The sequence below is a fragment of the Neopsephotus bourkii genome, unplaced genomic scaffold (genome assembly GCF_033783945.1).
Source record: "Neopsephotus bourkii isolate Nb327-2 ecotype Australia unplaced genomic scaffold, CSIRO-AGI_Nbou_v1 NB_234, whole genome shotgun sequence".
Classification (NCBI taxonomy): Eukaryota; Metazoa; Chordata; class Aves; order Psittaciformes; family Psittacidae; genus Neopsephotus; species Neopsephotus bourkii.
This window is the reverse complement of record NW_026900744.1, coordinates 15,595,048-15,622,092: the sequence shown is the minus strand read 5'-3', so window position 1 is coordinate 15,622,092 and position 27,045 is coordinate 15,595,048. Positions and strand designations below refer to the sequence as shown.

Below are 27,045 nucleotides of genomic sequence, written 5' to 3'. Positions count from 1 at the left end.
TGCCGGGCTGGGCTGGGCTTTCTTGCCAGTATGGCAACAGCCACGGCTCCCAGCTTGTTAGACTGAAAGAATGTGCCGTTTTAATTAATGATATGTAAATATCCTTGAATGGGCCGCATTTGCATATTAAGAGAGATTTGCGGAATCTGCAGAGTAATATATTTTAATTAAGGATTAATTAAAAATAATGGGAATTTCATTTCGCCTGGCAGAATCCGTTTAGATCTTCGCACACGTCTGCTCAGAAACCCGGTTGGAGCATGCTGCCGGTGCTGTGGTTTGCAGCTGGGGCCAGCCACTGGTGCTGCTGGCTCCTGAAACCGCTGGTGGAGCTGAGCGACCGGTCCCCTTGGCCGCATAGCCTGGGTGCTGGTTTTCGGGCTGGTTTTTGATATTCTTTATGGCAAAATAAGCAAATGGCTGTGAGACACGGAACACTAGTTGTGTTGGCAATTATGTTAATAGCATGCTATTAGGCTATGATTCTATATGAGCAATTGGGGAGAAGAAATGCCTTACTGAGAGAGAATGATACAACAGACGTCTGTCTTATTGATATAGCTCCAGAGGAGCTTTCTGCGTAATTACACTCGGCCACTTTTCAGAGGTAGGGGCGAAGACGTGGCTATGGGATGGAGGGGAGAGTGGTCCTCTGCGTGTGCCTGCATCTGAGGCGGGAATGCCCTTGTGACACTCCAAGAAGGAATTTTGGTACCTGGCAGCAACAGGCTGAGTGTCCTAGTGTCTGTGGGCTCTTTGGTATGCTGTTCTGGATGGCCTTGCAGAAGGGATGTGTCCTGCATCGGTGGCCAAACGGTCACTGTAGAGCTCTGGGGACCATAGCAGAACCCCAGGACTTGGCATCTGGACCCCAAAGCTTGGTTGATTACACTGTGGTGATGGAGAGCATCAACAGGGAAGTCTCACAGCTTCTTTGGTGTGATGGGGTCATGCCAAGCAAGTAGACAGGTGGCTCCAGTGGCACTGGCAAGGATCAGGGGAGCTCTTGAGGGATTGAGATGGGTGGAGAGCAGGAGGGGAGAGCAGAGGAAGGGTGAGGGTGCTAGTCCCTCCATCCCACCCAGCTTTTCCTGGCGCTAAACTGGCTGCAGCATATTGAATGCAAATGGAGAAAATGCAGTTTGTGGTAAGTGTCGGCTAATAAATAACCTCCGAGTCTTCTCCCTATCAGGCAGTGACATCCTGCATTTCTCTTCCCCGCTGCACCAGCACAAGACATTTAATGATGTGGTGCTCCTTACGGGATGTGCCGCCCATGCTAAATATCCCCAGCCTTCACAAAATGGTGGGCAGAGAGCCCAGCTCAGCTCCGGCAGCCCTACACCTCTCCCTGCAGCCCTAGGCAGGGAGGTCAGTGGTGTGGCACCTGCGTCCCGCTCCCCATTCCCAGTGCTGGGCACAGACCTCTCCGCCACACTCGCCTGCGGTCGCTTGAGGATTTCATTAACTGCACGAAGTAAAAAATAATCAATTTCAGATGTTCCCAGTGTTTGTGGTAATGGTCTCTCTAACCATTCTGATTAGCTGAGTGAAATGGAATTTTTCTTTTAAATTACAGCGCGTTGACATTAGATATAGGCAAACTTTGCGTGCACGGTGGGGGAGGGAACAGGCTTTTTACATTCATCCCTGTCCTTCTCCCTTCATGGCCATCACTTGACTTATCTTCCCATCACCCCTTCCCCAATCGCACCAAAATCTCCAGCAACTTCTTTCTGCTACATACTAGACTGGGATTTTTTTTGCCCCCTGGGCTTTGTGAAGTGTTTCCTGCAGGGATTGGTTGGTGGGGGGGTGCATTTTCTTTAATAAATTTATGGTTTTATTTTTTTTATGTTTTCCACAGCATTTGGGACTGGGACCAGTGCTGCTGCCAGGTTGAGCTGCTTTCCCCCATCCTCCCTGCTTCTTCCCTCCATTCTCTTGGCTGTGTGTGTGGTTTTGCTCTGGTTTTGCCACTCTCCCTGTTTGTTTCATGGTTTCCTTACAGAGTCCTGAGAATAGATAGCGAGAGCCATGTGCCCTGGGGGGCAGGCTGGGCTCCTTCCTCCTCTGGCTGTCTCTGGTGTCCATCTCCCTTCCCCACACCCTTTCTCTTTCCCCAGGCTGAATTTTTCAGACTCCAAACAAGCCCACAGCAGCGTGTCCATTATTAATTTTTCCCCTTTTTATTTTTTTAATGCCTTTTCCCCCTACCTTCCTTTATTCCCCCTTTCACCGGCATGTGGTGGTGGCTGCAGGCGGGTGCTGCTATGGCGCAGGCCAGCCGAGGCTTTGGACTTCTCCTTTTGATAAGCTGTCATCCCGTGGCCCCGCACAGGGATTTGATCAGAGCGCGCTCTTGACCCCGTGGAAGACATTAAACACCCTCCCAGACCCTTTCCTCTGTCTCCATCTCTGAACCTTTCACTCTCCTTTAATGAGAATTTCTCCTAATTATTTCAGTGGCTGCAGCACAGGGACCGCAGTGTAGTTAGATCTTGATACCGGGACGTGACTGTTATGCTGATAAAGGCAAAAGATCAATAATTTAGGCCCTAGCGTTAATGGCAGAGCTGAGAGCTTAAGTGTCTGTATTCAGGTTTAGTCCTGAAGGTTTCTGGAGTATTAATGATTTCCAGAGGAATTCCCTCCCTTCGTCTTCCCTTGTGCTGCCATTGCTTTTTCCCTAGTCCTGTCTCTTTTTAAAACCCCTCTCTTCTCATTTTGTTTTTTTTTTTTGGGGGGGGGGGAGGTCTCCTTATTTTTCTACTCTGCAGCCATTCTGCTTTGCTTTTGGGTTGCCCCTGAATTGCCCTTACACAATTTACCTGGGTCTGTGGCAGTGTGTTAGAAAGCAAGGGGGGAGCGGAACCTGGGAGAGGAAGCACTGAAAGAGAGGGGGGAAGGTGTGTGTAAAAAGAATTGCTAATTTCTTTCTGTTCTGCTTTGGGGACTGCAGGATGGGCCCCACTTGGGAAGCAAACAGCATGGCTGCATCTGGGTCATAGCTTGCGTTGCCTTCTGTAGGAGCTGGAGGTCTCCATCTGTGATGGAGGTGCCATATAATGTGGTGGTGCAGGTGGAGTTACCTTAAGTGCCATATGGGGCCATGGCCTGGTCACCCATGCCATCCCCCTGCCACTAGATGAATGTGGAGGGGGAAGAGCCCCCTGAGTGTGAAACACTGCTGTGCTCTGTTTTCCTGTTTTCATGTATGTCTGCCAAGCCCTCACCACAGCCCCTCTCTTCTGCATCCTTGCAGACCCATTTTTGCTGCAGGAACTCATGTGCCTGCCCATTCACATCAGCTTGAAGGGGGCTGCTGGCAGAGGGGAAAAGCATGCTGCACAAAAGATGCTCTTGCATTGTGATCCCTAGCTGCTTTCCTATGAAAGATTCTTGTCCTTTGTGAAAGTATCTTTGTCCCAGGGATGCTGGGCTGATTTGAGGTGGGCTGGGGGAACAGGAAATATATCTGCTGGAGATCCTGATGCGCTGTGCTTTTTTCTTCCTGGTGTTGTGACCCATCTGCCTTCTTGCTTGCTGGGTTTCCTCCCCCAGGCCAGTATGTCTGAGCTGATCCCTGGCTGTCCAGGAAGTGTTTGGAGGCCCAGGGTGGAAAGGGGGAAGTTTAAGAGAAGAGAGAGGGGTGGGAAAAATTAACCAGTTTTCTTGTGAGGCATAAGCACCTTACTTGGTTTTTTTGGGTGTGGGTTGTTTTTTCTTATCCCCTGAGCCTGTTGGTACTTGAGGATTCAGGCAATATTGGCTTGATTTGAAAGAAGATAACAAATGATGAAGGGAAATTGGGGGATAAAGACTGTTATTTAGCCACAAGGAGCCCTGACTGGGAAACACTGCTATACACGTTAGCTGGTTAATGGGAATTTTGCCTGGGTTATCTCCATCCTGATTAGGAAAGAAAGGCTGTGAGCACCTGGATTTTGTGTCTTTTTGTTCTGTTTGGTGCCCCAGGCCGTACTTCGCTGCAGAGGGAATGGGAAGGGTTTCTTGAGAGTTGCAGAGCATCCCTCTCCTCCCATGCTCCGAAACTCTCCTGAGGATTACTGCCTCTCTGGCTCAGCATTGAGCTCACCAGGCTGCCCCTGACATCCCTGGTCCCCAGTGTGGGCAAGAACTGACAAAGCATCCTCGATCACTAGCAGTGTCGAGAAGTGTCTCATATGCCCTGAGTGCCACAAACCAGATAGCCCAGAGAAGGTGGAAGTACTGATTTGTGTTTTCTAAGGATGTCTTAATCAATGTGGGAAGCCTCACTGTTGAGGCTGTCTTTTATGAGGATCAGCACTATTCGGTGTTTTGCTTTCTTTTCTGATGCTGAATGCTGTGAGACTTGTCTCTCCCAAGACTCCTGGAGCTTTGAGGGGAAAAAATGACCAAAAATACGAGTTTCCTGCTGAAGTGGAAGCTGGCAGTACTGCAAATGCCACTGAGTGCTTCCTTCCAGCTGCAGGGCTGATATATCTTCTGATTTCTTCCCCTTCTCTTTGCTGGTGGCTGAAGGGTCATGCTAGCATCCGGGGCACAGTGTACTCATTTGCAGACCTGCAGCTTTGCTGGGCTTGGATAAGCAGAGCAGGCTGTGGCTTGGTGAACAGTTCTGTAGCTCCACGGTCCAGCTGGCTTCTCTTAGCCAGCTTGCCTTGACAGGGCTAGCCACACCATAAATTAGTTTCAGCTTATTGTAGTCACTGAAGTACAGAAATATAGCTAAGGACATGCGGGAAAAACATCTGGGCAGCGCAGAAGTGCTTGTTGGCTTTTGTGTGATGGCATTATTTGGGGTTGGGAGAGAGCAACCAGAAAAGCACTTCAAAGAACACGCTCTTCAAAGAATGAAAAGGTGTTTTAATGCTGCCTAGTTCCATGCTGTTTACAAAAATGCATGTTTGTATGTGTATGTATGGGTGTATCTGTATATGTACACTTGTAATTGCATATATAGGAATGCGAATGTGGATTGTGGCTGTGTTGAAGAGGTGCTCCAGGGAGTAAAGGAGCCTCATGGTTATGTTTCTTTGTGCAGTGTAGGGACCATGTGTCCCAGTCCCAAATCCTTTCTTTGATTATTGAAAAAACAGAGACTGACCTTGATGAAAATGTGACCACATGGGACCCAGGACCAGTTTCCTGGTGTGGTGGGTGATTGTCTTCTATTATCCAGGCAAGAAACCTGAATCACAGAATCAGCTAGGTTGAAAAGGACCCACTTCTACCCCAGGCTACCCCAGAGCACCATCTTTGCAATCATTTCAGCTTTCCCTACTGCTTTTCCTAGTGAGTCTCCATTTATTCTCTTGTGCAGGAGGCACAACAGCCATGGGATGGTCCTGCCTGAGTGTTTCCGAGTCAGATTATGTGTTTACACCCAGCTTTTTGGGTGGCAAATTGACCTCAGTAAGATTTTCCTTATCCAGGGCTTCCTGAGGCATGTGTTGGATTTTACTAGGCTTGGTTAGGAGGCTGATTTTTGAATGCTCTGGCCTTAGGCTGTGCGGGTTGAGTATTTGCAGAGCTTCTCTCAGCAAGCTTTACAGAGGAGAGGACATAAAGGACAAGTATGAGTAGCTATAGGTTTTTCTAGCCACCAAACTGGTTATGAAGCAGGGAAGGATTCCCCAAATCTCTGCCGATATTTGTTGCGGGTTGCCCTGGGGAGCAGGTATTTGTATCTGAAATGTTAATAGAGAGACTGAATTGAATTGTGTGTGCTGTCGGGGGAGCTGTAAAAGCCATTTACAAAAGAAGCCAAGAGATCAGTAGAAATGTTCACAAACCCTAAAAATCCCAATGTGATGCCTGAATAATCACCCATTTGTCTGGGGAAAGAGATTAATCCAGCTAGGGTTCAGTTTAACAGGATTATTGAACATTGGCGGGGGGCAGAGGGAGGAAGACTCTGGGATTTTTCATACGCCTTGAGACCATGGGTCTTTCTTTTCCAGTGGCCTCAGGAGGACAAGGAAGCTTCAGGAGTTGGGGTGGCTTTGCTAGATGTCAATGTGTGAGCTGTAGTGGGACAATTGGAATCATGGAAGTCAGACTGGGTCCTTCCCTCCCTTTCGCCTTTTCAGCCAGTTTACTTAGATAAGGAGTTTTTTGGGGTAGAGACCTTGTCTGATGGTACGTGTTCCTTGTGGGGAGCTGAAAGTGGATGTTTGGCAGTTTTTAACCCTGCCACAAGGAAACATGTATTTCATCCAACCAGCATGAAGTCTGGATGCGTCTCCAAGCGGGCTGCTGTCAGGTCAGTCATGTCCATTGCAATGCTACTGGAAACATTGGACAAGTCAAGGCAGAGACATGGGGGGGAATTTTGGGGAGGGACATAGACCTTCATCAGCCTCTGATGAAGGGTGAGGAAGAGACTTCTGATGGGCTGGATTAGTCATTCAGTACCCAAGGGACAGTCGTGCTTCCTGAGCCACCTGATATTGACAAAACCTCTTTCATTTGGCATCGTGCCCGAGAAGGTGTTTGGAGACAAGATGTTTGGTGCTTGACTGCCTTGTGGCTCTGATCATGGCAGCTCTCCTAAGCTCCTTTCTATGCATTAGTGTGTTTTTTTCTTAAAACAGCTTTTTACCCTTAGAAACAAGAAGATGCATAGGTGAGAAGGGAGACAGTGCCGCTGCCTCTACGATATTCCCACAAAGCAGATCACACAAAATAAATTGAAAGAAGAAATGTTTTTTGTAGCATTGCCTGCATTTATGTGGTGCTAGATAGGAGTATAAGTATGAGCGTGTCTTTGTCTCAGTGCATGCTTCATAATATAAAGCAACCACAATGTCTCTGCGGTGCTCCCAGAGAGCTGTTGATGTGGTGTCAGATACTGTAACTTCTTTTAAGTCTACTTTATGTAGGGTGTCTTGCATATTTGGTGATCACAAAAAGAAGCAGGAGAATAAAGTGGGAGGAAAAACAAGGGGGCAGCTCTGGCTGTCCCAGGGTGCAGCACCTTCCTCCCTGCCCTCCTCTGCCTTGGCTCTTCAGGTGAATATTTCTTAAGTCTTTTGATGGGACCTTTCTCTTTTTTGGAAGTGGGGGAACTGGTGAAGCTCCTCTCTTCCCGTTGGCTGGTGGTGTGTTCAGGGAGCGGTGGGATAAACAAAACACTTGGCATTCACAGAACCAACATCTCATTGTTTCACAAAGGCATCATTTTCCTGTTTTGCTTTTTCCATGCATCTTAACCCACAGGAGCTGTTTACAAGAAAAAAAAAAAGGCTTTCCACAAGCAGCGTCACCTCTTACAGACACGTGACAGTAATACGAGGTGTTTTCTTTCCCACCACACTTTCTCCAGCCTGTCCTGCTCCCCTCTGCTGTGCAGCAGGACCCCATGTCCTTTTCCAGGCCATATTTGCTTTCATTTTCCCTCTCCCAGATGTCCCCTCTCTCCATGGCCCTGCCTCCCTTGCTTCCTCCACTGTGCCAGTTTCTGCCAGCTCTGTTTTTTCAGCAGTGCATGTGGGGAGCCGAGGGCCAGGGATGGAGAGAAGACACAGCTACCTGCATCCATACCTGCATTTCCGTGGGGAATGCTTTGGGCATTTTCTCACATATGGCCTATGCATCTCCAAAACACTGTTGAGTGGTGCAGGATACCGACAGGCAGTTGAAGCTGTAAGCTGGTTACCCCAGAGTGGCGTGTAGTTTGGAAAGGTGGTACGTCCTCACCACACACCTGGTTTCCTGTCCTTGCAAGGCAAGCTCTATGGACTGGGCAAGCTGTTTTCTAAGTGAGGTCTGTCTTCTGGTGCTGGACTGAGAATCCTCCCTGTCTCTAAGAGACTGCTCTGCAGCAACCCCTGGGAAAAGAGCTGCTGCTGTTATTTAACAGGGATACAGAGGTGAAGGCTGAGGAATCCTGAAAGACCCAGGAATCTTCCAGATGTCTTCCTTTCATCTCTAGCACATCCTGTGCACATCTAACACATCATAGCTACAGATACTCATCGGAGCGTGTTCTTCAGGGGTGTCATTTCCCAACATAGGCTGGGAGCCTTTCTCTGATCATACATGGGATGGCTGAAGGCTGCATCCCAATGCAAGCAGCCAGGTAGAGCTGCCTCTTTCGTAAGTCATTTAAATAGCAAATAAACTCCAGCAGGTTCTGCAGAAATGTGAGGCTGGGGCTCTGCTTGTCCGTTGCTTCCCCATGTCAGGGCTGTGCTGAGCCAGGGATGAATGATTGGGAATCAACAAAGTGTTTAAACACCAGAATTGAAATTAATGTCCCCTCATTGCTGGTGAGGCTGCCAATACATTACAGCAAGCACCTTCCCAAAGTGAAATGAATGTTTGTTTATCCTCATGAAATATACATCAAAACATGGTGGTGGGAGAGGCTGCTAATGAGAGAACCGGCCAGCTCTCCATTAATTCCCGGCTGGGAGCAAATACTGCTCCTTTCCTCTTTTCTTTCCTCTCTAGGCCTTAGTTTTGGAGCCTAACCTGTCCGCAGCTGTGTATCCAAAAGCATTAATATGGCTTTAATGAAAACTCCGGTTGATCTGTCCAAAGATATTGATGAGTGGTCCTCAATCGTATTAATCTTCTCATTGCGGGAGGAAATGAAGGTGGTGAGTGGGGCCGTCAGGTGCCACTGGAAGAGGAGGGTGCGCTGGGAGCAGGGAAGCCATTGCTGCCTGGCTCTGCCTCTGTTGCTGTACCTTTTCCTGGCTTGTGTTGAGCTTTACAATTTTTTGGTCCTCCTTGAAACTGGAAACAAAGCGCCTGCCCCTCGGCTGGACTGCACACCACAATTCCAGGCCGGTATTTAACATTCAAATCATTAAATTTCTGCCAATAAATCCATTACTGTTAATTATATCGAAGGGGCTAACGATCCGTTGACAATATTCCACCATAGATTTCCATTCACGTCGAATGGACACTTTGCCTTCAGTCCCTGCCAGGGTGCGTTTTGGGGGGTTCCCCCTCTCCTTTGCAGCTTTCTCAGTGGAGCAATACCCCTGCCATCCCCTTCTCCCTGAGCATAGGCTGCTCCTCGATAGGAACACGCTACACTTCTTTATGGCTTATGGCAAACTGCCTTGATTACTTCTACTGTTGTACCCATTATGTGAATTAAATATGTATTCAGTTGCATGCTGCTTGCGTTGTTATTGCAGGGTGACATATGGTAGTGACTCAATTAGAATGAAACTAGCATTAGATAACCCTTCTGATTACATGCATCCCAGCTCGCTCTGCAGCCTGGCTGCTGCTGCCACCACCGCTGTTTTGCCTGATCTCCCGTTATCGATGGGCCACAGGTTTCATTAGCTGTTATCATCTCCAGAGGTGGGCTTTAGGCAGGAGCATGGCAAGAGGATGGTGCACAGGTTGAGGTGAGGGCGTATGGGGTACCATTGCACTATCCATAGCTGAGCTGGCCTTGTGGCCTCATGCAAGCAGGCTGTGGGAGGAGGGGTGCTCGCAGTGATGTAAGAGTGCTCACAGCAATGCAGGGATGCATTGCTTCCATGCCAGGCCTCCCCCATGGATTTCAGTTACAACCCTCTTTACCTTCCCTTGGCGGTAGCGCCAGGGGTTTTCAGATCCTAGAAATGCCTGAGAGGGTGGACCATCTGTGAGTCCCAGACAGGCATGCCTTGATGGGTAGCACTGTGGCAGAGCAGCCCCTTGCAAGCAGCCATCTGTGTCTGAGTGAAGCTTGCAGTATTTGAGGATGTCCTCAAAGCAGCAGCAAAAAAGGCTTTGGTTTGGTACACAGCTACTCCTGACTCTGGTAAGCAGCACCAAGTTTTCTTTAAAGGGATCAAATGGCTGGTGATTTTATGTTCTTGTGTCTTTCCCCCTTTCGAATGAGTGCCTGGTGAGAAATATCTTAGCGGGGACTGGGCATTTTGTCCTCTGCTGGGTGGTTGTTGGGTTGCAGATTGCAGGGTGGCGGTGGGTGGCTTTGCCACTGCTGCCCTCTGGTGCGCACCACAGCCGCTCTGTGGGTAGCCCAGGGCTCTGAGCCTGGGGAGCCCAGGAAGGCTGTGTTTGCTCTAACTTGAGGATTTTCCGCTTCCTCAGTTCCCTTCTTCCCTGCAGAAACCATCCAAAAATCTTATGTTTCTTGAAGCAAGAAAGGATGGATTTCCCTGACCCTATGCACCACTGCTTCTGTCATTTCTGGCTGTTGGAGGACTCTGCTGTGAGCATGAATGGAAGATGCTGCTGGTCCTGCAAGTGCGGCTCTAGCCTTGAACTTTGGCAGCAGCAAATCTGGAATGCTTGGTTGTTCCACAAAACAGCCAAACTATCTGTGTCTATCCACAGGGCATTGCTTCTCTCCAGAGTTTTTCAGCCCTGCTCCCAAACCCTGAGCTTTTACTTTATAGCTTTTTGAACTGTTTGTCAGCAGATCCTCATGCGAAAGTAAATAGGAAATGGGTTAATCATACAAACATGCTCGGGTTCCAGAAACAATCTCAGCCAGTGAACTGTTTGCAAACATTTCTTTCCAAGGGCTGCTCCCCAGTCATGCTGTGGTTGCTCCCAGCACCCAGTTTCTCCTCTCATGTTGGGCAAAGGGAGGATTTTTTTGTAAATGGAGTACCAGCAGCCATCAGAGAGCAAATAACACACTTCCCAGTGACAGGGCTTAGCTAAATACAAATTTTATCTGGGTACGTATATAGCTATTGAGGGGGATATTTATGAATGGAAAATAATATAGCTTGACAAAAAAACCTGCATTTCTGTGGGTTTTTTTTTCACATCAAAGCCTGGAGTTTGGTTTGTGCCTTTCATTGCTCCTTAATTCTTTTTATTGCTCTTGCACGTTCCCCTTGTGAGCATGCCTGCATAGGGGTGTGTGTGTACACATGGGCCTGCATGCATATTATGCTGTCAGGCCTCTGCAGGAAGCTTTATTCTTGCTTTTGCAAGTGGGAAGTTTCTTTTCTCAGTGAAATAAAGGCCCTTCCTGGCAGAGGACTGTGGCAAAGACAGTTGCTTCTGGAGTCCTAATCCTTTAACCCGTTCCAGACGGTAGCCATTAGCATCCTTCCTGGCTCACGGTTTTCTGAGTGGCTATGGGGATTTTGCAGCAAAGCCCAGCTTGTGGTGCAGAGCACAGGCAGGGTCTGACCAGTGAACCTGATGTGTGGTGGGTGCAGTGTAAGCTGCCCCTCTCTGGGAAATCTGGGGAGGATGTTCAGATGCAAACATTGTCTATCTGAGTTCTCCAAATTTTGGGTTCTTGGCAGAGCTCAGTGCAGGCATTGCTCGGTGATCCCTCCTGCAGAGGCAATGCCTTGAAGGAACACACATTTCCTTTCCCAAAACTAAAGCTTTTCTGATTGCTTGGTGCATTTTCTTCCTAGAGCAGGGTTTGCAGAGTGAGCTGGGGAGGTGGCATGTGGCTCTTAGAGCAGGATCCATCCCTTTATTGCTTGCCTTAGTATTGCTTATGTTGCTATCGGCTAGAAAACCATCAGCTCATACAAATGACTGACAGCAGCCAGCATCAGCCCTTGGCAGGTATGTAAACAAAAGAGGGAACCGTTTTCTGCTTGCTTGTTGCTTTTTTTTTTTTCCCTTTTTTTTGAATTTTATTTTTTTTCTTTAAATATTTTTACTTGAAGGAGTATGGGTGCAGGGTGGTGTAGCCCCATCCAGGGCTTCAGTGGACCTGTGATGTTAAGCTGGAGGGTGTCACCTTGATTCCAGAACTGCTTGACACAAAGGGACTGGGGAGATGAATAACTGTGGGGCTGCGTGGACTGTTACCTGCTCCCTGTGTTTTCTGAGTCCTCCAAACCTCTCTCTCCTCTGAGCATCCCCTCTGGCCCTTGCATGCGTTTCCTCCTCATCTTTCTGCCACGGGTGGGTGCATCGCTGCTGGTTTCCGTAAGCTGCCTGCTGAGCACAGCCCCCCAGTCTGCAGGGCTGTCAAGGGCTGTATCTCTCTCCGATTGATTGGAAAAGTTCTTGTGTGTGTATTTATTTTTTTTTTCTCCCAGTGAAAAGCACCACCTGAGCAGGTCTCTGTTTGTCAGGCCTGTGCAGCTTACGTGGAAGGCATGCGAGCTTGCACATAGGGACTTAAACACCAACATAGTCCTATGAAGGCAAAACAAAGATGTTGATAGAAGTGGAGGTTTTCTGCTTGGTTTTCACTTTCTAAAGTGCCAGGCAATTTCTTAAGGTGGTTCTTATTGTTGTAGATATTATTTTTAGTGTTAGGATTTGCTGGCGGTACTTACTTGGGTGTAGTAAGCCCTTCACCCTCCCTCCTGCTGGGTGCTGGGGTCACCCGTGCAGCTGCAGAAAGGAGCAGGTAAACCCTGGAGCAGTGGCAGTGTGCCTGATTTTGACCCCAGGGGATTTCACAGGAGTGAAAGGAGATGGAAAGCACCATGAAGCCGCTAAGCCACGAGATGGAGTAGATTATTTAAGTGGATTAGTGATTTCTGACCTGGGGCTGGTATGGAGCAGATGGGGTTTGGCCTGCTGCAGGGTCTGTGGGAGGGTTATGGTGGATGACAGTGGATTGAATCCTCCACCTCTAAGAGCTGCAGCCCCTGTCCCCCAAATAGCCTCTGCAAGCTGCCCAGCCCATTCCTGGCCTTGGGTGTGGGCAGCTGCCTGCCTGCCTGTGCTCACCCTCGGCTGGTGAAGGCAGACTGGTGTTGAAGAGCAGCTGGGAAATGGTCCCCTGCCTTCCCCTCCCCTAAGTCACTGTGTCAATGGGGAATACTGGCACATGGTGAAGAGGGGTGAGGGGTGTGGGGGGGAATAGGCTTCTCCTTCCTCTGCATGGGAAGTGCTGTGCTCGTCTCTGAGGGTCTCCCAGCCCTTCATTTGGGTGGGAAGGAAACTCCTGCGTAATACATGCCTGCACTTTCTCCCCTTTCTTTCTTACTCTCCTTTTCTTCCCTTCCTTTCTCTTCCTCAAAAAAAAAAAAAAAAGGAAAAAAAAAAAAAACCAACCAAAATAAACCCCCAGCAGAAAGCAAGCTGTGATACTGTCGGGCCTGGCGTTGATGTTATTTATTTTCCTCAGTTGCTGCTCTGGAAGCCCGGAGTTGACAGAGCGGTTTTGTAGAATAGAAACATTATAGACTGTTACTGTCAGAGTGTTAAATGTGATGGATAGAGAAATACAGGGGAGGGAGGGGACTTTACACTAGCCATGTCTGCCAGCGAGGGTGCTCATGGGAGAATAAACCATCCGCATATAAGAAATGAATGAGGTAATGTGGCGGGAGGTAATGGACTCTTGCAACAGAGATGTGCCTTGCTGGCTGGACTTAACCCTCGCCACACTGCTGCTGAGATGGGGTGGGATGCAGGGTACATGCTTTGCTTGTCTCTGGCCCTGTAGGATGCTGTGGTGTGATAGAAAGAGCCAGGCTGTCCCTGTGAAGTGAGGAGAGTACTGGCCAGGTCCCTTACAGGCCCTCATCCTGCACAGCAGTGCTTGCTGGGCTTGCCACAAGTCTTGAAGGGGCATCTTCATGGTGAGCACTAAGAGATTTATTTATTGCTCGTTAGCAAAGGCACCTGTGCTGCTTGGGAGGTGCAGATGGATGCAGCTTACAAAAAGTGGCAGCCCGATGGCTCATTTGGGGTGGCTTCAGGTTCGGGGTCCTTCTAAGTGTGGGTGCAGAAGTCTTGGGTGCTCAGATGGTGAGATGAAGAGGTGGCTCTCAACTTGGTCTTACCTTTTCACTGCTGGCAGAGGTGATGGGAAGCTGAGGGGCTTCGCCTCCATTTGTGACTGTTTGCACAAGGTGCTATGCTGGGGTCCAGAACTGTAGCCCCATGGTTTTGGTGCTTGGTTTGTACTTCAGGCATCATTTCTTATCGCTGGGAGGGGAGGGCTGGGTAAGGAGAAGCTGTGGTGGTTGGTACCCTTCCAGCTCTGTGTTTGTGTCTGGGGAAGGCAGGCTGTGTGCATGTCTCAGCACTTCTGGTTCATGCTGATGGGTTTTCCAGTCATCCACTTAACTATCAAATTGTATTTTGAAGGCTAATTAGTGTTTGGTACTTGTTTCCCTCTCTCCTCCTCACAGAGTCTCTGTAGCAACCCCACAGGGAGACCCCATGGACAGTATTACCTCCTGCCTGCAGGACCACAGAATCACAGAGTGGTTTTGGTTGGAGAAGGGACCTTCAAAGATCATCTGGTCCCCCTCCCTGCCATGGGCAGGGGCACCTTTCGTAAGATCAGGCTGCCCAAAGCCCTGTTGAACCTGACCTTGAACTGTTCCAATGATGGGGCATCTACAGCTTCGCTGGGCAACCTCTTCTAGTGTCTCATCACCCTTTAGTCTTTACATCTGATTTAAATCTACCCTCTTTTAGTTTGAAACCATAACCCCATGTCCTAGCACTACAGGCCCTTGTAAGAAGTCTTTCTCCATCTTCCTTACAAGGATGATGGGATTGCAGTGGGTGAGAAGCCTTAGGGCAGGGGGCAACCTAGATGTGGGGCGTTGTGCAGCCCTGGCAGCTCTCACTGCCCCTTCCTTTCACGCATCACTAGGCGTCCGGCCTGAGTGCGCCAAGTTTGTCCTAGTCAGTGTGTGTGAGTAATTAAATTACTTCCTTGTGCATTTTACCCTCACTGACTTTTACCCATCATCTTACCTCCAGCTCATGGAGCTTCGTTCACACATCCTTGAAGGAGTGTTTCAGCATTTTTGGGTCCTTGCTAACCTCTACTGCTCATGTTCTCCCCAAACCTACTGCTGCTCATGCTCTTCACCTGGCAATAAGTTTACTAAGCAGCAGTGGGTCAACCCCATAGACCCATGGCATTATTGAAAAAGCCATTGATTTCTACTCTTTTCCACATCTTAACCAACCCTTAGTCATTGCTTTTGCTGGGAGAAGAGTTACATTTGTCAGCTGATCAAACCTGAGGGACTCCAAACAAGGCCAAGTGTGCTTTGTGCCTTTGGTTGCTGGGTGTGCAGCAATTGTAATAGATTAGTGAGGTACAATTTCTTCTTCCTTACGGGCATTGCTAGTTAATCTCGGTGGTATCATGTCCATCTCGAGTCTTTATCCTATCTATTTATCATCGTAGCTGGTACTGAAGTGAGACTCACAAGTCAGTGAATCTGTGGCTCATCTCACTCCATTTTTTAAAAATAGGGTATGACACTTTGTGTCCTCTAGTGTAATGAGAGATTGAGCTGCTAATGAAAATATGCAATCATTTTATTTCTGAGTCCCTGCAGAACTCTTAGGCAGGTATTATCTGGTCCTGGTGACTCCTCGTTTTTCATTTTCCAAGTGTGCTTTACCATCACTTCTTCTGACATCTCAATCTCTGCTTGAGTCTCGTCTTTGCCACCTGAAAGATGGCCCATGGTCAGAGATGGCGTGGTGTTGGGTTGCTGAAGGCTAAGGACTGTGTTTCCCTGCATCTACCACAGCAGCTCCTCCAGAGATCACCTCTGCATGGATGATGGCAAGGGCCAGGCTTGCTGTACGCCTTGTGACAAAAATCATCTTGGTTTGTGAGCTCCCATGTAGTTAAAAATTGCTACCACTTAAAGCATCATCTGTTTGTGAAATGGGTGAGCTTGAGGAATTTCCTTGTATTTGCCTGCTGCTTGTTTGGGGTCTGAGTCAGATTTCTTTGGGATACAGTGAGACTCCCCAAAATGTTTCTGTTCAGGAGGCATCTGGGTGTGTTGGCTCCAACCACTGGAGCTGACCTTGCTTTCAGGCAATGGGGAAGAGGCAGAAGGAGCCAGTCTCAAACCAAAATCTCTTTCTTATGAAAGAGTAATGGGAAGATGCCATTGATGGGGGACACTGCCTGCCCTACAGGTGGAGCCCCAGTGGTCCGTAGCTGTGGGGATGTCAGCATTCCTGTTTGGTGGCAGCCACTCTTATTTCCTGGCTCTATGAGAACTGGTCCACAAATCCCCTTGGATTTGTTTGTTTGGGTTGGTGGGTTTTTTGTGTGTTTTGTTTTGTTTTTTTTTAGCTTTGTGCTCCTAATCAGCTTGATTTGGTAAACAGCTTCTATCACAGCATGTCACAGGGAATTTATTCCTGGGTGCTGTAATCTGAAGAAAAGCAGAGTGAAGGACCTCCAGTCACAGCCATGCATGCACGCAAAAAGTTAAGTATTCTTGCTTTCGCTGACAGTACAAAGGTGTCATATACGAGAAGGATTGACACAGACCAAAGGGTCTTGTGGGAAATATGATAATAACTATAAAGAAGACAGATTATTCCCCAGTTGCCAACATTCAAACCTTTTTACAGTCAGTTCAAACATATAAAACTTTATTGCTGTAGCAGAAAGGGGAACAATTTCTGGTTGCACAGCTTTCCCAGGGCTGGGTTTATACTGTCTGTGTTATTGCTCTATAGTGGCATTTTAAAGTTTATTGAACAAGACTTTTACAATTGAAGGAAGTATATAAAACTGTAAATTTATTAGATTTTTCAGGATAAGTGCCCTTTCTAGTTGTGCTCAAGAATTCGGAGCTACGAGAAACTGCTAGTTACAAGACTTATTAATATTAAAGACTGAGAGAGCGTGCATTTTATACCTTAACTGATCTAAAAAATAATATTATGATATTACTGAAAATCTGAGCTGTCACTGAATAGGGTGTGTAAAGTGTTTGTATAGTTTGTGTGCGTATAAGTAGTCCATATCTATGTGCAGATAACGTGTATATGTACGTGTCTGGGTATGTCTTTGCAGGGGTGTGTGCACATACAATATGTGAACAGACAAGCATGTGTGTTTGGGCATATATGTATATATAAATCTGTGTGCTCCTGTGTAATATTTTATTTTTATATGGATTTTTTTTCCTATATTGTGCAGTGCTTTCTAGTATGGAGTCTTAGTGCACATGTAAGGCTTTTAGGTGATGTGGAAATACAATTAATGGGGTGTCTGGGTGGATGTGATGGTTATATCATGCTTGATTGTGTGTGGTGTTCACGGGCATCTCATTTTAACTCATGTATGAAGACCTCCAGTATCTAAACTATACAATTTATACCGTGTTCACCATTCACCTGATAGTTTGTGCCTAAACCCAGTGAGCCACGTGAGTGATGGTGGGATGGCGCTTTCCAAAGGGCTGTGTGCCTGCCCCCACCCTCTGCTTTTTCCTTTGGGCTGTGGCCAAGTAACACTGATCATAAATTTGCTGGGACCAGATTCTCTGGTTGGCACGTTTGCTCTGGGCTGCTTATGCAGCAAAACGAGGCTGCAGTGCTACTGGAGACAGCCCTTGGAGATCTCATCCTGCATACAATCTGGGGAGAAACCTGCTCTTGAGGGGTCCCTGCCATAGGTTTTCTTTTTCCAGCTTGAGAATGATTTCACCTAAATGTGTGACTTGAATTAAAATAACTCATAAATCTGTTCTTCTGCCTGCTGTGTGTAGACCATTGCCTGCCTACCACAGTGGCTGGTGCTGCTGGGAGGCTTGGGGGACATCTGAGAGGGTTTTGTTCTGTGCTGGCACGTCTACCGGGTCAGAGGCTCTCCTGAAGGACCTCTCACCACGGCTAGTGGCCAGGAATACATCCTCCAGCTCAGGAGGAGAGCCTTTCTCCACCACTCTGCTCTGCTGGTCCAGCAGAGACACAGAAGCAGATGCCTTCAACTCTGGCATCTGTGATGGCAACTTGCAAGGGACAGCGGGTGCTTTGGAGGCTGAGCAGGAGCAGGCAGGAGCACCACAAACAGGCAGTGAAGGCAAGGAAGTCAATAAGCCCTGAATCTTTTATGAGACTTTGGATATTCTGATCACAGCTCTGCTTGCACCGAGATAGGAATACAGATTATCTGAGAAAGCGTCTGTGACTTGAAGCTCAGTCCTGGGTCTTCCTAAGGTTTTTTAGCTTGCCTCTCCATATTAACATTTTGCTGTTGGTTTTTAGGGGGGCTCCCTTTTTTTCCCCCTGCTTTTTTCCTACAGAAGGGGATGGAGCTCTCAGGTGCAATTTCTGGGAGCCAGGGCTGGCTGGAGAAGAAGGTGGGAAGAATGTTAGTGCAGCTAATGGGGCTAATAGCTTTATCCCTGCATATTGTTAACAACAAAACCAAGCTGCAACACTGCACGCCATGAGTCGAAAGAAAAGGAAAGCCCTCGGATCCCTTGTAATCCTGCCTTGCGCAGCACAACGGTGCTGGAATTGCAAGGGTTCTAACTGAATTCATTTTGGGTTTGGAGAGAAAAGGAGAAACTAGGAAAAGAAGGAGGATAGGGAGGAAAAAAAAGGGGGGGGGGGGAAGAAAAAAAAGACCCCTGCACCGAGATGAATTTATGCCTGAGCTTGTCTTGGGAATGCAAATGTGTTTAAGACTCTCTGAGCTAAACCACCCCTTTTGGAAAGAAGGAGGGGGGAAAATGGGGGAGAAAAAAAAAAGTATGACACAGAAGGGACACCAGGAGAATGTGAAATGAGGGTTTGCTGCCCCTCCTCCTGCGCCCTGCCTGCTGCTGAGCTGGCACACGGGCAAGCAGCAAGGAAATGCTGGGATGCTCCATAGAGGGGCGACCCATGCGCCTGGGCGCCGTGCTCTCTGATGGGGACCCATTGCTCTGCCTCCATTCACTGTGGCCTTGTGCTTGCTCCCCACCATGCCAGTGTGGCCATAAGCACATCGGGTGTGACTTGGCCAGATTCATGGCACTACCAAGTGCTCATTTTCTGCCTGCAGACATAAAGAGGATGCTGCCTGCCTGCCTCTCTTCAGCCCCGTGGGGACTGGGCAGGGCTCTCCCAGCACTGCAGGGATGCTCACACAGGGGTCTACAGAGTTGAGAGGAGGAGGACAGCAGGGAGAGGAGAAAACTGGCTTCGAGCAGGAGGGAGGAGGGATGCAGGAGGAGATGTGAACCCACTGCCAATTGGGCAGTTGTGTCTGTTGTCTGGAGGCTGCTGCTAACCACTCGTTACAATTAAAATGAAGTGTCCGTCAGCGGCTATCTTCGCTGTGTGGCCCATATGTTTCTGAGCTGATACTGTCCGGATTATTCTGTTTGGGAGAACGATAACGGCTGTTTATAACCTTGGCAAAGACTGAGCCCTAATCAGGCTGGAGCACATTTTCACCGACTGGCTGATAACGGGCTGTTAGCTGCCTTATCGCTGGGGAGAGATAGGCCAAAATAAGCAGATCTGTGAGCACAGGAGCCCAACCAAAAGGCGTATACTATGGCCTGGCCTTTATTTTTAGATGCTCTTTTCTCTTCTTCTTTCTCTTTTTTTTTTTTTTTTTTCTTCTTCTCCCTCCCCCCCTTTTCCTGGCTGATTTCAGAGAAAAAGGGGGATTATTTCAGAAGAAGGGGAGGGAGGGAGCTGGCAGGTTTTGTTCCCATCTGTAAGTGGGGTAGCAAGAAGGGCGTGCAAAAACAGTGCAGGGGTGTTGCATTGCTTTCCATGTGCCCCTCAATTTACCCCATGGCCCCACCCTACACCTCTGAGGGTATTTCCATCTTTGGGAAGAAGAGTTTGAAAGTATGTCTGTCCTCCGTCACAGCATCCTTCCTTCTCTTGCTTTCTGCTCACTTCATCCTCTTTTCTCTGGGGCTGGCTCCCCAAAAAAGGGTGATGGGCTAGTTTTGGGGTGGAATTAGTTTTGTGTAGAGGAAAGACATTTTGAAAGAGGGCATTTCCTCTTGAGTTTTCTCCAAAAAATGGGGTTACATGAAAATATGATGTGTGGCAGCGAGACCTGAGTATTCCTGCTGCAGACACCATGTTTGGGCCAGAACATCTTGAAATTACGTGCAGTTGGATACCTAATGAGCCCAATTTACCCAATGTGGCCCCTCAATGTGGGTGGCTAGAGCATCTTCCCAGTGCTCATTGGTACTCAGCTATTCCCAGCAGCTGTGTTAACCTGGTGCTGTGCAGGTGTGTGATCCCTGCCATGCCACCCTCTTTGTCAGCGTAGCCACAGTCTTGCTCCATTGCGCTTGTGTCTCTGCTCTCGAATCTTCCAGTGGAAACGGTCCAGAACTCCCGGTGCCGCTCCTCCCTCCCTCCCTCCGCTGCTCAGGCTCTGTACTCTGCCTTGAAGTCTCAGGCAGGTGTTCAAATAAATAATGCAGCTAAAAATACCTTTTGGCAGCAGCTGGGAGTTGTTTCGAGCGGCACTGCCGGAGTGGTGGGAATACAGCATCCCGGCTCTGCGGGCAGGTGCGTCTGCATGCTCTGGAAAAGTGAGAGCAAGCACTGTGGGGACGAGGATCTGTCTGCCTTCTGGGTCCACCATGGCCCCACTGACAAACCAGAGCAATGATTCTGTCCTCCCTGGCTTTGAAGCAGGCCTTGTTTTGCCGAAGTTGGCTTTCAGTGGAAGGATGCAGCCAGCTGCATCCTATCTAGTGGAGAAGTGTCATGGTTGCCCTCCACTCCAGCTGCATCAGCAGGCATTAGGAAACAAGTGTTTGCGCTGTGGTAGCATCTCAAGCCATTTCCCCTTGGAAAATGGTTTGCAGGCTGGACTGTGCAGCTGCCTTGGGCAAAGGATGCTGAGCTCTTTCCAGCCATCTTCAGATACTGCAAGAGTAGTCGGCATCTCAGGCTTTTGGTCCAGTTCACTGGGAGTGGCAGTTTTAAAATCTCCCCAAAAATCCCTCTGCTGGCTGCCCTTTCCTGGGGAGACATCCCAGCTGAAGGTAATTTCTGGTGGCTTTGTCTCCTCCCTTTACCCACCTGGACCTGGACCTGGCAGCCTGGATCCCAGTGGGTACAGCAGGCTCCATTTCCACTAGCGCTTGTCTCCTGGCTCTTCTTGGAGACCTTTTGAGAACTCCTCTGGCAGCAAATAGTTGTACGACAGCTTTAATTATTACAACAGGAACATTGCTGAGGGCAGTTGGCCACAAATAAAACTGACCTTGGTTTTCCCCTTACCCGGCTGATAGCAAACCCTTTGCTGCAGGTCAGAGCTGCTCCCACTCCAATGCACAGAGGAGGAGGGATGCTAGCCTGCTTTTCTCTGGTGCCCATCCATTTTGGGGGAATGCTGGTCACTTTCTGTATCAGCCGTGGACTTTTGGTGGGTTGTCCTTGTGTACCTCAGCTTGGAGAACAAAATGTTGTGTTAATGAGCCACAAAACACCCTTGCCAGAGTGCAAAGATAGGGGTTGGGTAAGCTACATGCTTCTCAAGAGGCTGAGACCTCGTCCTGCTCGTAGTGCTGGCAGTAGTCTGTCAGCCCTAAAGTACTGGCTGCCCTTGCTTCGCCCTCCTCTCTAGGAGCAGGGTAAGGTGCTGGTGGGGCTGACATAGTGGCTGAGGGTCACCCATGGTCTCAGTGATGCCTGGGTGATTCTTGAGTCCGGCAATGCCCCTGCCTCATTGTGGTTTTGGCCATAGCTCCTTTTAAGGCTCGAACAGATGAAGCCAAATGGTGTGCTGGAAAACATTCCTGACTCCAAGGGAGATGCTGTCTAGGAACTGCTGTCTGCCTTTACATGCATTTTGGGTGTATTTGGCCTGTTCTGACAGCAGAAGTGCAAGCACAGTGCACAATCGGCTAGGGGCTGGACAGCTTTTTGAGTGAAAATGTGTTTCAGCAGTTGTGTGGTGGTCCAGCTGTGGTGCAGTGGCCTAGTGCCTGCCCCGACAAGAGCAACCGCAGTGACTTATCTCAGTCCCCAGGGCTGGGCCTTTTGCTGTGGCTCAACAGCCTGCTGCCGGCCCGTGAAATGCAATCAGAGCTATGCGGATGCCACGAGCCAGGGCAAACTGACTCTTCCCATCTCATCCCACAGAGAACAAACAGAGCTCAAGGTAAAGCACTGAAATTTCACCGTGACCTTTTCTTAAAGCATTATAATCAAGTTGAACGTTTCCAGTTGTCCCACTAATGTTTGCCCCATGGGAGAAGGCGTCCTGCTTTGAGGGAGGATGTTTGTGGCAATGAGCGCGCCTGCCCTGGGAGCTCGTGGTGCTGGATGCCAAATGCCTGCTGGGGGACAGGGAGGCGGGGGGCAGAGGGCTGGGGCTGCTCCCTGCCTCCCGCTGTCATGCAGCCAGGGGAGGGAATCTGCTGAACACTCTGCATCTGCTACAGCCTTTGCTCAGGGCTCTTCAACACATAGATTGTAAAACACACATCGCCTGGCGTGTTGCTGGGCACTCGTAAGGCCTCCCCGGTGTGATTTCAAGGTATTGCTTTCGTGGTGGGTTTGGCAGCTCCTGCCTGGGGGCAGATTGGGGTTGGCTTGAGGGAACCTGGGGCTGGAGCTGGAAGGGCTTGATCCAAGTATGTGCAGAGATGTGGAGGCAGAGAGAGCCTTCAAAGTTCACCCTGGACATAGAGGAAGCCTTCCTGGGCAGTATCCTGGGTTCAGCAGTAGCAGTCATTTTTCTCCTTCTTGGTACCTGGTGCAGTGCTGTGTTTTGACTTTCAACTGGGAACAGAGCTGATAACAATGAGGTTTTGGTTTGGCCAAGGACTTTGTGAGCCTCATGCTCTGCCAGGGAGGAGGGAAGCCGGGAGGAAGCAGAGACAGGACACCTGACCCAAACTGACCAAAGAGGTATTCCATACCACAGCACGTCATGCCCTGGAGGTAATTGGGGAGTGACCCGGAAGGGGCTAGAGTGGACTGCAGGGTTGGAGGAGGTATCGGTCGGTGCTTGGTCCGGCTGGGTCGTGTGAGTTATCAGTCTCCGGGTGGTGAAGTGCTGTATTCTCTTCCCTTGTTATTTCCTTTATCATTGTTATTATAGGTGGTAGCAGTAGTGATTTGTGTTATACCTTAGTTACTAAACTGTTCTTATCTCAACCCATGGGAGTTGCATTCTTTTCGAATCTCCTCTCTGTCCCTCCGGGAGTAGGGGGAAGGCAAGAATGGGGGGGGGAGTGAGTGAACGAGCTGGCTGGCTGGGTTTAAACCACTACATACTACTGAAGGATGAGCTGTGATTATGCTACTGCATAAACCTGACTTTCTCATGTGGTCATATCCTTTTAAGCTGGTGTCTTGTCATGTTGGGTCTGAAGGCATGGTGTTCAGCTTTCTGCATGCAGGAACATCTCACTTCAGCTTGGAACAGGCAGTTGCCCATCCTGTGTCCCCTGATCCCTGTGGCTTGCATGGCAGAGACCAGCGTTTAATTATGTGTCCCTTAACCAGCAGTGGAGTTGGTGACCCTGTATTCCCAGTGATAAAGGGGACAAGGCCCACTTGGTGATCTGCTGTGTCTCCCAGAGCCATGCAAGAGGGGTGACCCAGATGCTTTATGGAGGTTGCACATCTAAGCACAGCTCTGTGTTTCCTGCAGGCTTGGGAAGGTGCGCCAGCTCACAGTGGGAAGGGAAGATGGTTTTGCAGACCCTTCCCCAGCCATGACACTCTCACTGAGTTTGGCTCAAAACGCCCATGACCTTCAGGCTTGCTTTTTTTGGTCACTACCAGATTTTTGAAAGATGTTTAAGAGGTGAAAGGTGAGATACTCCTGTGTGTGTGAGCGGGGGTTGTGGGAGCAGCAGTGGTGGCACAGGAGCTGTTGGAGCTATCCACGCACGCATGTGCAGGGATGCAAACAGCCCTTTGCTGGACGCTTGCTTCAGCCTCACCAGCCCTGTCAGCTTGCAGCTGCCTCCCATAGCAGCTGGGTGCCCATGGCTGCATCCATGCATGGGGTGAGCCCTTCTCCCTGCTGTGCCAGGCCCGTCCACGCCTTCTGTACCCCAGAATACCTGCCTTTGTCCTGCAAAGGGAGGGTCCCCTCTGGCTGTGTGCACATGCTGGCACCGCTGACATTTAGCTTGCACTGGCTTACAACGATGCATATGTATGAGGAGCAGGCGGGAGGGTGACAGGGGCTGGCTGGCCCTGGTCCCACGACCTCTGCAGATATGGAGCTGCTGCTTTGTGGCTCTAGAGGGTTTTGTTTTATATTTGAAATTTCTGTTTGAACCCTTCTAACAATCCCAATTCAGTTTTGGTCTGGAAGGCTGGATAGCTGGGTGGGCTGCTGCTGCTTCCCAAGGGTTCCTCCAGGTAGCAGCTCTGTTTACATAAGGCATTGGATGCAGCTGTAATGTTCACAGCATGGATCTGTTTTAAGCTCAGAAAATTGAGTTCACCACATTGCTGAACCAGCTGCTAACATGACAGCATGAAATGTCGTTGGGTACTGTGGTCTGGGTGATGCCTGGAACCTTTGGAGAAGCATATCTTGTCTGTATTGGTCCTAAATGTGACACAGCTTTGATGCTAGTGTAGTGAAACTGGGTACCTGCCTGCTGGAGGTTTTCACAGTAGCACCTACTGGGTGATCTTGCTTTATCCCTCTTCCATACATACCCAGAGTGTCTGAAGACATGATCATGCCCTACTTGTTTTCTGCCTGAGGGTGGATGGTGCTTGCTGATGACCTGCCCTCCAACACAGTGCTGCTGCCTGCTGCTGCAGCTGCCTTCTTGAGGAGGGTCCAGCCTGGCTTTCAGGAGCAGGTACCTGTGCATCCTGGGGCTGTACTGTGGGCCAGAGCTACGTCGGAAAGCTGCTGCCACGTGGACATGGTCCAAGTGGTGATGTACCTTCCTGCGCTCAGATATGTTCATCCCATGGAAGGGTGGGATGGTTGGGAGACCAAAGCACAGGACTGCTAAGGAGCACAGAATTAAAAGTGGTGGCCTCCTGGAGAGCTCATGGCAGGGCAGAGGTGAAGTATGGCCTGGAGAGCCCTGTGACTCAGGCAGGCAGGCAGTGCAGGCAGGTGTTGTCTGTGAATGTGTCTGCCTGGACTGCATCTCATTCCCAGGCATTAACTGTTTGCTGATGGAATGGAATTACCTCCCAGGCCAGCACACAAGTGCTCCCTCCCCACCTCACTGCCCACCCTCATGTCCCCCTCTCTGGCACTGCCTCTGGGTGTCCCTTTTCTCTCCTGGCTGGGCAGGGGACACTGCTCCCTCTTCCTGGGAAGGTCTCCCTTGCACAAAATGGCTCCCTCCGACTCCCCCTGCTTCCCCTTCCTCCCCTACCCCAAAACTTTCTTGCTCTAGGGTTCACTGCAGAGCTGTCCTCTGTCTCAGTTGTTCCCAGCTGTCAGAGGTTATATATATCTGCTCTGCTCATGCTCATCCTCTGTAACCATTTTCTGCTACAGAATCTTCTGGCTGCTCGTTGAAGCCTTAATCCGTAATGCAGCGATCAATGGGTGTGCGCCTTTACCACTCGGATGCTCATTTTTTAATCCCCACTGCCTCCTTCAATGTCATCCCTTCCCATTTTTCTTTATAGAATTTCAGGTCTACTGTACCTGCTGATTACTTAGTGGAGACCACTGGACATCTCCCTTAATTAATTCCATCGATTTCTCAAATCCCACAAGGTTTGGGGTCCTTAGATTTCTGAAGCAGCTAAATGGAATGTCTAAATTCCGACATTTTCCCTCTATAAATTGTTTTGCCAGGGAGACAATGAGAGGCAGCACTCCAGCTTTATTTGTTTGGAGGTGATGTTAGCCCTGGAGCCTTCCCCGTCCTTGTTTTGGGCGCAGAGGAGGACGCTGGGAGGGGTGTGCTGCTGGCCCTCATCACCTGGCCATGCCCTCCATCTCAGGGATGCTCTTGAAGACCCCTGGTCCTCCACTGCCATCCATCCTGGGAGTAGCATTCTCCTGGCAAGGAAGCAGGGTGGAACCAGCCTTGGGAAGAAAATAAAGCTCCTGGAAAGGACCTATTTACCAGTTGGGCCTTCGCTGCGTGCGGCTGGGGAAGACTCTGTTGCTATGCGCAGGGAGCTTAATTTTATTATTACTCTCTGCTATTTAATGTCTGTCTCTCAGGCAGCTGGTGATGTTTTAATGAAGCTGGAATTGCGTAGTCTGTAGTGCTGGATAATCGTAAGCTGCCGAGTCAGAATCAAATTAATAATTCATGAAATTAAAGTGTATAATTAATTCGAACTGTGCAGATGAGGAGGGGCATGAGTCTTAGGCCTAAAAGGAGTGCACACATGTCTGTGAAACGTGTGTGTTCATGTCGACCTGCATTGCAGGGCACATCCGTATTGGGTCCCTGGCAAGGCTGGGCAGATCTGCCTCCCAGCTGCAGGTCCTTGGCCATATTGCCTTCCTGGATGGTAAGGCATAGAGGCTTGGTTTCAGCTGGTTTTATTTGGGAATTTCCCCACTCACACATTCTGTTTTCAGATTAAAACTTCCACACTAGTGTTTGGTCCAAAACGTTATTTGATGTCTGGGGAAGCCTGCCTGGCCATGTAACTGGATATGGCCATGTCTCTGTTCCCCTGGAGAGAAGCAAGATATGCCTCCACCCTTCATGCTGTCATTACTTTTCTTGTGGTTCTGTTTTCTCATTTGATCTGATGTGAAACTACAGGAAATGGAGCAACCACTGGGTTGGTCTTTGAAGGATTTATGCCGTGAAAAGTCCCAAGGGTTTATTTTTGCTTGAAAAGGTGGAAGGGCTCAACTTGATGGAGTTAATAGCCACCCCACCAACATGGAGGGTTTCCTAGTAATTTGTTACAAAGAACAGGGACATGTGTTCCCATCCACACAAGTATAAGCCAAAGGGCTCATGTCGCTACTTAGGCAGGCCAGAGCCACCATGAAGGACGCAGGCTTGGAAGTTTGAGATGTACCAGTTACAAACAGGTAGGGCAACTGCGTTGAGCAACACTGGAGATTTAGGGCACTTTTAGCTTTGGGTCTACTTGGACCCACAGCAACATTACTGATCCATCATGTAGGAGGCACTGACCTAGTCCTCATATTCCTGTTAAGCCTTTGCTAGCACTGAGAGGAGCAATGGGAAGGTGAGCAGGGGAGGTTGCACCACTTTGCCTGCACTGTCTCCTGGGGAGAGGGGTCTCATCACATCCTGATCCAGGGTGGGACACCTGGCAGTTGTCTTGGGAGCCATTTCTCTCAAGCGTCTCAGTGCATGGGGAAGGAGCTTCCCTGTGTGTGCAGAGAAGCAGCTTTGTAACCAAGTGAGATTGGGTGAAATTTGGATACAAAGACACATGCAAACTGAAACAAAACACCTGTTT

The 27,045-nt window shown here is 49.2% G+C and overlaps 1 protein-coding gene across 5 annotated transcripts in view; it reads left to right on the top strand.

The window, feature by feature from the left end:
• PBX1 (PBX homeobox 1) overlaps positions 1-27,045 on the top strand; it is a 130,684-nt gene that overhangs the window by 55,387 nt on the left and 48,252 nt on the right. The window contains exon 1 of one of the 5 annotated variants that reach the window (XM_061345585.1): positions 21,173-21,796. The exons of the other annotated variants lie outside the window; for them this stretch is intronic. Coding sequence (XP_061201569.1) covers positions 21,712-21,796 — 85 coding nt within the window. The 5' untranslated portion in view covers positions 21,173-21,711. Of the gene's footprint in view, positions 1-21,172; positions 21,797-27,045 lie in introns of those variants that run through there. 5 annotated transcript variants of the gene reach the window in all.